Below are 11,805 nucleotides of genomic sequence, written 5' to 3'. Positions count from 1 at the left end.
CCTCTCCTCTTTTTTTTTTTTTTTAATATAACATCAATAAATATATAAATCATATAAAATAAAATATATTTTCTTCCCCAACGGTCCAATTTTCCATAACGTCTCTCTTCTCTCTGTTTTTTCAATCTCTCTCTCTCTTACAAATTCGAAACGCGGAACAAAACGAACATTTGCTTAACCTCGAAAACAGAAAGGAAAAACGAACATATAGATCTCAGGAGATAATCACAAATCCTATTCGCCACGGAAAAGTTTTCGGAGCATCGATTGATCAGGTTTGTGTTTAAGCTCTATGATTTCTATTCTCGTTCATTCGTTAATTTAGGGAAATCGCTCTGTATGTGACGAGGAATTTTGTTGTTGTTGTTGAAGATTTGGGGAAATGAAATGCGTTAACTGTACATTTGAGCGTAATTGCAATTTTTATTGTTTCTGTTGTGGATTTGGGGAAATGAGACATGTTGCCTATACATTTGAGCGTAACTGCAATTTTTTGTTTTCTATCGTGTCGAGGATGATGTTTGTTTTCTCTTTATTTGAATTCGGAAATGATGATTCGGTTTTTTTTCTTACGGTCATGTTTTGAGCGGAACGACGGGATGTTTTCTGAATGTCATGCTATGAATCGATTGAACCAAGTTTTGATGTGAATGTGTTTGGATTCGTGTTTAATCGTTTTAGCATTTTGTATTCCCATAATCTGACGCATTGTTTTTGATGCGGCTATTTGGATAGGGTTTGAGTTTCATATTCGGAATGGAATAATCGTTTTCTTTGAAGATTCGTCAGTATTTGTGGATCGTTTTCATTTTTGTGGCGCGAAGTTTGCTTATACTATTTGATATACTGATTCAGTCATCTTTTGTAGCTGACTGAATTGCGTCAGCATGACTAATGTTCGAAATGATCCGCTTTTACAAATGGAAACAACATGTGGAACACTTCTACATGAACTTCAGGTTTTTTTCTTTTTCCTAAAACCTTTTGAACAATGCTGCCATTTTTTATAAGTTCGCCAGGCTGAAATATTTATATTATATCAATATCAGATAATTTGGGACGAAGTAGGGGAATCTGAGGCCACAAGGGACAAAATGTTGCTTGAGGTTGAACGAGAGTGCTTAGAAGTTTACAGAAGAAAGGTAGATCAAGCAAACCGCTTTAGAGCTCAGCTAAGACAGGCAATTGCTGATTCTGAAGCAGAACTGGCTGCCATCTGCTCTGCAATGGGCGAGAGACCAGTACACACGAGACAGGTTGAAACATATTGCAGGATTTCACCTCATTAATAACTTTGATTTTGTTTAATTGTGATTGGCCATCATAAAGCTAAAGGTGAAATAGATGCGTGCCGATATCACAGTTCTAGGGTTTTTTTGTTTTTTTAACAAAGGTCTTGGTTTTTAAATGGTTTCTAGGCTCTATATAATCAACTAATATGACTAAGTTTTAGTTGCTTCTCTGCATGAACTTTTGTGGCTCAGATAATGAGTTATTGGTCAGCCTTTCAATCTTGCGTACGATTTAATTGTGCATAACTCATCTAATGTGCAAAATTTTGTAATGACAAAAGTTCACAGTTTGCTCAATATGGCAACTTTTATAGGCATAGATATATATGTTGATATTTCTTTGAATGATTTGAGTGCTTTTGATGGTGTGATTATTGATAGCTTTTCTATTATTCTCAGGCTGATCAAAAGGCTGGAACCTTGAAAGAAGAGATGGCCCGTGTTCTTCCACAAGTGGATGAAATGCAGAAAAGAAAAATAGATAGAAGAAACCAATTTTTAGAAGTCCTAGAACAAATACAGAAGATATCCTATGAGATTTATGGATCAGAATTTTCACATTCCAGTATAGATATTGATGAAAATGATTTATCATTGAGGAAGCTAGAAGAACTAACGGGAAAGTTACATATGCTACAGAAGGAGAAGGTTAACTTTGTTGATTTTTTTTAATAAGTTCGTTATATACTTTTTTTAGATAGATGCCTTTCGTACTATCAGTCACTCAGTAAACTCGATACCCACTTATGCAGAGTGACCGGCAGATGGTTATTCAGGAGCACCTTCAGACTCTAAACTTGCTTTGTTTAGTGCTTGGGATGGATTTCAAGCAAAAAGTGAACGAATTTCATCCCACTTTGGGTGACCCAGAAGGACCTTTTAACTTAACTAGTGAATCAATTGAAACCCTGGCTGCTGCAATAACTAATTTGCGGGAGGTCAAATTACGAAGAATGCAGCGGGTATTACCTCAAACCTATATATCCGTAGATAACAATTTAAAACCTATCTGCCTTGAATTAGCTGCAATAACACCTTTTTTGGGCAGCTCCAAGATCTTGCTACAACTTTGTTGGAGCTTTGGAATCTAATGGATACGCCAATGGAAGAACAACAGTTGTTCCAGAATGTGACATGTAATATAGCTGCTTCAGAAGATGAAGTAAATGAACCCAATAGTCTTTCTGTGGACTCAATTAATTCTGTGAGTACTTCCGAGTTTGTATCATCTTGCTCTTCTGCTATAACAAAACTTGCATGTCATAGAAACTTAAAGAATTGAATATAGATTAATAATGATTAATATTTTACAGGTTGAAGCAGAAGTGTCTCGGTTAGAAGAGTTAAAATCAAGCAAGATGAAAGAACTTGTTTTGAAGAAGAAGTCAGAGCTGGATGAGATTTGTAGAAAAACACATTTGGTCCTTGAGGAAGATACAATAGTGGATTATGCAATTGAAACTATAGGCTCCGGTAACTTTCAGTGTAATATAAAACAAAATATTACTGCTTCTTCCTTTTGTTGTTTTATTAACTTGTATGCAATTCCATCTGATGTAGGAGATGTTGACCCTGCCATTATTCTCGAGCAAATTGAGCTTCAGGTTGCCAGGATTAAAGGGGAAGCATTTGTGAGGAAAGAAATTCTTGAAAGAGTTGAGAAATGGTTGGCTGCATGTGAAGAGGAGTGTTGGCTCGAGGAGTATAATAGGGTAAAGTGTTTATCACGCTCCATTACACCAACTAGTTGATCTATATGGTTTAAATCTAGCTGCATCCTGACATTATTTGTGTTTCACAGGATGAAAATAGATATAATGCTGGTAGAGGGACACATCTCATTCTCAAACGCGCAGAGAAGGCCCGAGCTTTGGTTAATAAGCTTCCAGGTTTGTATTGAAACAGTTTAGTACACTTTTGAAGACATTCATTCATTAAGTTGGTATTCAATAAATTCAATTCGTGCCTTTATGTGCTTTATTATGAAGTGTTCAGACCAGCAGTCATGTCATTGGCTTTCTTTTCTGTATGTTATCTTCATGTCTTTGAATATCATAACCATCTTATGCAGGAATGGTAGATGCATTAACTGCAAAAACGGTTGCATGGGAGAATGACAGAGGCACTGAGTTTACATACGATGGTGTAAGTACTTCATATGATATTTTAATTGTCAATTGTTTGTTCAACTTAATATTCTTGCAGAAATTGTTCAACATTTTCTTCTGTAATCGACTTCGGTACAGGTCCGTCTGCTCAATATGCTTGAAGAGTATACCGTATTAAGGCAAGAGAAAGAGCACGAGCGTCGGAGGCTGCGGGTTGATACTTACTATCCTTCTAGTTTCCTACTGTTATATTGCTCAACGGACACACCAACTGTGCTGATTGACTTTAAAGTGGCCATTTTCCATACTGAAAAGCTGACTTGTTCAGTCAAGTCCTTATTTCTTTCTCCTTGTTTTATTTGATTAGGACCAGAAGAAACTCCAGGGACAGTTAATTGCAGAACAGGAGGCTCTTTATGGATCAAAGCCAAGCCCTTCAAAACCCCAGAGTGTTAAAAAGGCTCCTAGATCTTCAGCCGCAGGTAAGAGGCTTTCCATTGGAGGGCCCGCGCACCAAACGCCCAAGGCAACACCTCAGTCACGTTCATCTAGGAAGGGTGACCAGCTGAATGATCAAAACTATGATGAAGGATTTGGAGCTCTTCCAACTGCTGGTATGTTTTTCTCGCTAGTTATTATTGATCATCTGGGTTATACTTTTGCCATGAATACACGTACGTACGTCTATTGAGACCATAATCTTCAATATGGCAATAGTATTTTCTGTGTATTCATTTGAAGTCAATACTCAAACTTATATTTAAAGCCTTTTTTATTATTATTATTATTTTATGGTTTTTGTTTTTAGAGGATGAAACTTAAGAAATTTCGTGAACATTAAATGTTTTACTGTTCGAATGACTTTTAACAAAAAGAACAAAAAGAAGAAAGTTCTTCGGAAGTCCTTTTTTAAAAGTATCATAATTTAACCAGCATGCATATATATATATATATATATATTTGGAATTTAGGTCAGACAAAGTAAGTAGAACGTTGAAAAGCAATGATATTTTACAAACAGAATACCAAAAGTGAAAATGTCATTGAGCGTTCTTGAACCTTTCCAGTCAAAAACATAGTTGTGAAGAAACGGCTTTATTTCTTTTCCCTTGTCCGTTGTAATACCATACCAACGTTAAGACATTGTACAGCCATTTTTATTAGTTCTTGTTCGTTGATTTATTGATGAGTTCTGTTCAGCTTTTGGCAGTAGTTTGATATTCTTGTGCCTCTTTCTTGTTTTAGGCCAAAGAGAACTTGATTTTTCTGGTCAACTTGTGAGCCACAACAACTTACTGGCCAATGCTCGTGAACTCGAGTCGGTGACTCGAAAACCTTTTGCACCGATTGCTACAACAGTGCAACCAAAGACGAACACAACGAACTCTATCAATGATGAAAACACAGCATCTAGTGACTCATCACAAAAAACAAGCCCAACCAACAATGTGCCATTTGCCACACCTTTAAAGAAGACTATAGTTGCTAAAGATGAAGACCAGGGCATCATGACTCCAAAGCCAATGACAATTCCAGTGCCATCTACCCCTTCAACTCTTTCAGTTGCAATGCAGACTGCTACAACCCCGGCAATCGCCCCGCCTCCTGCTTACAAAGCTGAGCAAATCCCTGACGACGACATCGAATATTCATTCGAGGAACGAAGAGCTGGATTCGTGCTTCCGAAAACGCATATAAAATCGATACAAGTTTGATGGATAACCAAATGGTTGGGTGGTTTGCTTGCCTCTGGCGTGTGATGAGTCTCAATGACCTTAACAAAGTTTATCGTGGTTAGTTTTTGTAGTTGTTGTAGAGAAACTCTCAAGTCAATTCTATTTGGCTTTTTTGGTCTAACTGTGAATATATTCTTATCAAGAACATTAAGAGAGATGGATTGTGACGTCTGGGTAAAAACTTTTACAAATGAAAGAAACTATTTTTTTTAAATGAAATTTTACTTATATGCTATGAAGAAGTTTTCACACTCTTATAAGGAATTATTAGTTATTCTCTCCAACCGACGTGGAATCTCACATGTATACCAGTGATGAGTATCACATGGTTTATATATAACTACTCCATACAAAGCCCGAAGATGTGTAGAAGATCAAAATATTTTCAGGTTTGAAGACTTCGAAGATACATCAAAGATTAAACTTTGAGAACGAACAAAGTTCATACGAGCAACAAAAATTATATGCAAGTAAAGGTATATATTGATTGTTGTGCACGAAAATCGAAGATAATTTGGATCTTTTAAACTATGTTAAACTTTGACAACGAGAGAATTTTTTTTTAAATTTCTTAGGAACCATTTAAGTAAGAAAAAAAGTTAAAAAGTTTTAGAGCGTAGAAAAAAAAAAGTGAAAATTCAAAGTTATTAATTATTAATTATTAATAATAATATTATTATTATTTTTGTATCTTTGAAAATTTATCCTTTCTCCATTAATTTTATGGGTTTTAATAATATAATATAGTATCTCAAGAATTAAATTCAAATCAAATTAGAAGACGGACGTGAACAATTTTATTAACCAAAATCTATACTTTGAATTTCCCAAATATAATATTAATTATCTATTAAACTTTTTCACCTTAATTTTTCTTTTCCTGATTTAATTTTATTTAATTTTCCCATTCCTTTTTTCTACTTTATTTATTTCCTCTCATTTCCCTTTGCAAAACCCTAATTTTCTGCCTCTGGAAAAAATTTATGCGATCATTCTGATTTGTTTGGATTATTTTTCCTGACTTTCCGAGAAATTATTTTTACTGTTTTTTTTTTATTTTTTTTTTTAATTTCCTTTTTACGATCTTTGGGTCAGTGATTTGTTGGATTTTCCCTTTACTGAAGCTCTGTGTAATAGTCTGTAATGGTGGAGATTTAGGTTACTGAAACGAAACTGAGTTCAAGTTGTAGTACTGAAGCTCAGGTTCCTGATCTAGAAGCAGTTCTAGTGTAGGTTTTGAGTTTGATGTTTTAGTCATAGGCTCTGGATTTCATCTCACTTCATTGGCTGTGTTCTTGTGTTATTATTTCGTTGTCTTCTTCATTGAGAGCTTCTGCGTTGACGTTATGGTTTGTAAAAGATCGTCTGTGGTGTGAATAATGGAGGTTTTTAAGGTTTAAGCGGTGAGTTTGTGTTTTTTTGCTTTTGAACCGATCTTTTTTCTTTCTGTCACTGTAAAAATGGAGGAGAAAGAGGGAGTGGATTTCGGATTTGCAGTAGAAGTGAGCCAAGCTCCAGAGAGCTTAGGAATGATGGATTTGAGACCTGAAAATACAAGCACAGATAGTGAGTCACCGCCGCCGCAGCCGCAGTCGCAGTCGCAGTCACAGCCGCTGGCGAGTGTTCCAACGGTGGCGGCTACAGATGGGAAGAAGAAAAGAGGGAGGCCGAGAAAGTACGGTCCCAATGGGACTGTAGCTCCAACTTTGTCGCCAATGCCGATTTCGTCTTCGATTCCGCTGAGTGGAGAATTTCCGGTTTGGAAACGGGGAAGAGGGCGGTCAGTAGAGTCGATTAAGAAGCCGCGACGAGGGTACGAATTTGAGATTCCAGGTATATTTGAGATCATTTGATGATTTGAAATTCTGTTATGGCGGTCTTGTGTTCTCTCTCTCTCTCCCTCTCTCTCTCTCTCTCTCTCTCTCTCTCTCTCTAATTGTGAGAATCTCCGTACTTGTAGGAAAGATAAGAGGGGTCAGTGTAGTTATATTTGGTGTAGAAAGTGATGGTTTTAAACGTATTTTTTTGGATTTTGTACAGTAGAATCACGAGGGAATGTTTGTTGGGTCTTGATGTGATAGTGATTTCTCTTCAGATCTGCTGTAAATAGTAATTTATGAATCAAAAGTGACTTTGGAGCCTTCTGGAAAATCGATGAACTTTCTCCCTAGGATAGAATAGAATAGCCTTTGAGAACATAGCCATTGTTTGTCTGGATCTGGAGAATCTAGCCTGAGTGAAGTTTCCAAATTGGCTGCTTATAATAATCAATGGAAAATGGAAGGAAAATTCAGGGAGCAGCATTATTATGAAGTGTTGGTTTAACTTGAAAGTGGATGAAGTGTAGGCATCGGAATATTAGTTTGTTGAAAGTAAATAATTATGAAACAATGCTTGGTAGTTCTGTTCTTCATCATTTTCCCCTTTTTCTGCTTCCTTTAATGGAAAATTGAAGTCTAATGCCATGAAAACAGAGTATGGAATAACAGAGGATAAGATATCCTCTTTTAAGACTCTAAAAGTTACAGGTCATTGATAGTTTTCTGAGTCCAAAGTGTGAGTTGAGGATGTTCGCTGATATGACGTCCAGCTAGACTTTTGAACTCTTAACCATTTACATTTTAAACTAGATTCGAGAGATTCATGATCCGGGGTCCTAATGCATATCGATACAAATGGTCTAATGAGAGAAAAAAAGTCATACCTTGAAACCTCCTTGGTTCGTAGCCATGTGCTTTAATCATTTGAGCTACTTGTCCCACTTTGTCTCCATTGGATTTGTTTCCGAGGGTGCTCTAAAAAAAAGGAATCTTTCCTCTCTCTAGACATTTGCCATTTCGGGTTAAGAAGATGTCAAAATGCCTCTCTCTCCTTTATTTGATTTGGTTACTCATGCTTAATCAAAAGCGTGGTTGTTTCTAGGATTTGGGTCCGGTATTCAGTCAATGGAATTATTTGTTGGATATTCTCGAGATAATAGTTAGGGTATGGTTCTTATGAAGGTTTATTAAAAAAAAAACATCAAAATATATTCAGGAAGAGTTACTTGACAAGGTTTTTTTGTCTCTCTTTAAGGGTCATATTAATGTTGACACGAGAAGTTAGGGGTATTGGATTATTGGATTTTTTTTTTTTATTGAAAATTTGAAATGATATTTTCAGGTAATATGTTCTTGGTTTTTCTTGAAATTTATGCTGATTTTCGTCATGGTAAATGAGATTATTTAAAAAGAAATATTGAACAGTATTTTGTGCCGATCATTATTTAATGGGTATGGTTGTAACTGATATCATAAATTAATATTCAGAAGTCTGGCCATACAATTTTAATATAAATGAAGAAACTTCATTTCGTTTCTAAGTGGTTCTTACATAATGCATCTGTTACTCAGGTAACAAGGTTGCCTTCATTGCTGGGGCAGATTTCACACCTCACGTGATCACTGTTAATATTGGTGAGGTAAGCCTTAGAATCCCTCGCCAAGAGGCATCTATTCTATCATCAGGGAATAAGTCTTGGATCAAATAATAATAGGTTAGCTAAATGATTGGAGAGTGGAATAAGCATTTAAGGGTGTGGAAACCTCTTCCTAGCGTTTTAAAACTGTGAGGCTGATGGTGATACGTAACGTGCCAAAGCGAACAATATTTGCTAGCGGTGGACTTGGACTGTTACAAATAGTATCAGAGCCAGACACTGAGCTATGTGCCAGTGAGGATGTTGGGCCTCCAAAGAGGGTGGATTGTGAGATCACATCGGTTGGAGAGGGGAACGAAACATTCCTTGTACGAGTGTGGAAACCTCCCCTAGTAGACGTGTTTTATAACCGTGAGGCCGATGACTATATGTAATGGGCCAACGCGAACAATATTTGCTAATGGTGGGTTTGGGCTGTTACAAATGATCTCTTAGCTCCTATTTGTTCTTAATGCCTAGTTGCCAATTGTTCCTAACGCCCATTTCCTGCCGTTTTAGGATGTTAACTTGAAAATCATGTCATTTTCTCAACAAGGATCTCGGGCAATTTTTATACTCTCTGCTAATGGTATGGTTTCGAATGTTACACTTAGGCAGTCAACATCTTCTGGGGGCACTCTTACGTATGAGGTAGGTCGTTGCCTTCCTTGATATACATACCATCTAAGCTCCTCTGTATTGATGAATTTGAAGTCTATAGGTCTGCTACATGCATCTTCTATATGATGAAGGCATGTTTGATCTTATTGCTCATTCCACACTTCATTTCTAATTCAAATGTCTGACTGCAGTAAGATCTGATTGTTTTCTTTCCCATGTCATTTTTTATGCATGCTCATTGACAATTGAGGATAATATACTTCTTTTACTGTTTGCATTTGACCAAGTTGAATATTTTTCTTTTATCTTCTGGAATACCCCCTCAAAACATTTGAAATGATCTTGATGCTAGTTGTCTTGTACAAATACTCAAATCAACTGTTTTTCGGCTGGGATCGATGTATTGCTTGCTTGTTTCGCCTGTCCTGTCTCATGTCAATAAATAAGTAAAATGGTAGCTTTCCAGAATCAGTCTCACATTTTGACTTAGAATTTCAAACCATATATAGCCATAAGTTCTCTTTCAGCAAATGTATAGGAATTTTGAGAAAGGACTGAAATTTTGCACATGTTCATACAAGAGAAAATCACTGGCAAAGTTGGGCCTCTTTGGTAGGCAATCTGGATTTTGTTTTATGTCTCATTTACTAGGCAATCTAGATTCTGTTTATGAAAACTGTTTTTGGATTTTGTGATCTAGATTTTGAATTTAAAATTTTAAAATGCAGAATAATGTTAAAAAAAGATAAAAACGTTAATAAATATAGTATTTCATGTTATAAATAATTTATTCATGTTATATTTAAATATTGACTATACAAAATAGTTATCACACAGTTTTTGTAACTTAAAACATGTTCATAAATAAATTAATAATTGTTTAGTGGGCAATTATGACTAGTTTTATGGTTTATAGATAAATTATTTCATACAGAACATGAACATGAAATACAACAAAATTGAATGTTTTGGTTTCAAATTTCTGTTTTCAGATGGTTTGTTACTTCTCCTTCATATATTGAATTCTTTTTCATTTAAACAACTACGATGGTGAGATCTCACATCGGTTGGGGAGAGGAACAAAACATTCTTTACAAGAGTATGAAAATCTCTCTTTAATAGACAGCTTTTTAAAAACCTGGATTGAAAACTTAAAAGGAAAAGTCCAAAGAGAACAATATCTGCTAGCGGTGGGTTTGGGTTGTTAAAACGATTGTTTCAAATGTTACTTGTTATTGTTAGCCGCTCTATGCAAATGTATCCCTGCATCTTATCAACTGTCATGGTAGAACTTCCTGATCTGTTCTTGATTATTAGGGTCGATTTGAGATACTTTCATTGTCTGGATCATATATGCCTTCTGAGAGCGGTGGAACAAAGAGCCGATCTCGAGGGGTGAGTGTTTCTTTGGCTGGCTCAGATGGCCGAGTGATGGGTGGAGAACTTGCCGGCAGGCTGATAGCAGCTGGTCCAGTACAGGTATCATTTTCTCCATCTCCATATGGTACAACTTTTATGTTAATGCATATGAATATAATTCTAAACCATCAGCTTCAGTATTAATTTGTTTAATACAAAGTATTACTGTATAACTACATGATCACAGGTGGTGGTGGGCAGTTTCCTACCACCAGTTCACCAGAAGGAACATAAACCAAAGAAGAGTAGGATGGAACCTAAATCGAACGCAATTTTACCTCCAGCCGATGTTCTTTCTGGCGAAGGGACGAACGGAGTCCTTGGCGGAGTGGAGGCCATAGTCCCATCTACTCTAATTGAAGATAAACCAGCCTCTTTAGACCAAAATCCAGCTTTTAAAACTCCACAAGTCAACGAAAAGTTACCTTTTCCACAAGAATCAAGAGGTGTACTCAACCATTCAAACCATGAGGTTTCTTGTTGATCATAATCGTCCCCTGCACGTTCAATCTTTCATGCAGATTTGCTGGTGCATTGGCTTTTCCTCGACCTCGATTATCAATGGTATGAGCTCATTGATTCCTTAAAGGGCTAACTAAGAGTGTTTAAACAACTGACGTATATGTGGCCATCAGGTAACATCTCTAGATAGGAGTTTGATGCTTTAGGCTTATTTGTTCTGTTCTCAGCATGTAGGTTCTTGTGTGTTGTATCCCAATTAACGTTATAGCAGTTTAGGTGCAGAAGTTTGTGTAAATTATTCATGTTCTAGAATTCTCTGTATCTGAAATAATAACATTTTAAGTTAAATTTCAAACACTGTTTTCCAATGTTCTATTTGTGTACGTATTCTTTTATCTCAGGCCTGGCTGGCTTTTGTTAATAAGGTTCTGTAGATCACCATGCATTCGGTGCAACTTCCTTCATTATAATAGTTGGTCATGAAAGATCATCTTAGCTCCTAAGATCTGCATAAGGATCATTGCCCAGATGTTCTTATTCGGAAGTAATGAATTTGATGTCATTTGGCCGGGATGGCGGTAAAGCAACCTGGTTTATGTTGATCGTTAACGCTTAGATTAAATTTGAGCTATTTGATTTGTGTTCTAATGAAACCATGAAGCAAGATTCTAGAAACCATTCCAGTTTTATTCAAAACGCTAGAGAATTGC

General features: G+C 36.2%; 2 protein-coding genes across 2 annotated transcripts; both read left to right on the top strand.

Annotated features, from left to right (window-relative positions):
- The first annotated feature begins 110 nt into the window (after window positions 1–110).
- Window positions 111–5,291, top strand: LOC111469148 (65-kDa microtubule-associated protein 3-like). The gene is made up of 13 exons (XM_023114406.1): window positions 111–275; window positions 869–959; window positions 1,050–1,256; window positions 1,692–1,940; window positions 2,045–2,254; window positions 2,341–2,496; window positions 2,606–2,765; window positions 2,853–3,004; window positions 3,094–3,181; window positions 3,364–3,437; window positions 3,539–3,613; window positions 3,768–4,014; window positions 4,646–5,291. The coding sequence occupies exons 2-13, from the start codon at window positions 888–890 to the stop codon at window positions 5,113–5,115; spliced, it is 2,160 nt and encodes a 719-aa protein (XP_022970174.1). The 5' UTR covers window positions 111–275; window positions 869–887; the 3' UTR covers window positions 5,116–5,291.
- Window positions 5,292–6,596: 1,305 nt separating this feature from the next.
- LOC111468984 (AT-hook motif nuclear-localized protein 3-like) lies at window positions 6,597–11,740 on the top strand. The gene is made up of 5 exons (XM_023114168.1): window positions 6,597–6,969; window positions 8,529–8,596; window positions 9,113–9,244; window positions 10,532–10,693; window positions 10,821–11,740. Exons 1-5 carry the CDS (start codon window positions 6,597–6,599, stop codon window positions 11,115–11,117), a joined length of 1,032 nt encoding a protein of 343 aa, XP_022969936.1. The 3' UTR covers window positions 11,118–11,740.
- The last annotated feature ends 65 nt before the right edge of the window (window positions 11,741–11,805 follow it).

The sequence above is a fragment of the Cucurbita maxima genome, unplaced genomic scaffold (assembly GCF_002738345.1).
Source record: "Cucurbita maxima cultivar Rimu unplaced genomic scaffold, Cmax_1.0 Cma_Scf00038, whole genome shotgun sequence".
In the NCBI taxonomy this organism is placed as follows: domain Eukaryota; kingdom Viridiplantae; phylum Streptophyta; class Magnoliopsida; order Cucurbitales; family Cucurbitaceae; genus Cucurbita; species Cucurbita maxima.
The sequence above is the reverse complement of the archived record's forward strand: the minus strand, read 5'-3'. Positions and strand labels throughout refer to the sequence as shown.

Excerpts from the sequence above, each read along its gene's own strand:
- LOC111468984 (XM_023114168.1), top strand. The coding sequence starts at position 6,597 with ATGGAGGAGAAAGAGGGAGTGGATTTCGGATTTGCAGTAGAAGTGAGC. Across the intron at positions 8,597-9,112 it reads TCACTGTTAATATTGGTGAG|GATGTTAACTTGAAAATCAT; the intron begins GTAAGCCTTAGA and ends CTGCCGTTTTAG. Across the intron at positions 10,694-10,820 it reads TAGCAGCTGGTCCAGTACAG|GTGGTGGTGGGCAGTTTCCT; the intron begins GTATCATTTTCT and ends ACATGATCACAG.
- LOC111469148 (XM_023114406.1), top strand. The coding sequence starts at position 888 with ATGACTAATGTTCGAAATGATCCGCTTTTACAAATGGAAACAACATGT. Across the intron at positions 960-1,049 it reads CACTTCTACATGAACTTCAG|ATAATTTGGGACGAAGTAGG; the intron begins GTTTTTTTCTTT and ends TATCAATATCAG. Across the intron at positions 3,614-3,767 it reads ACGAGCGTCGGAGGCTGCGG|GACCAGAAGAAACTCCAGGG; the intron begins GTTGATACTTAC and ends TTATTTGATTAG.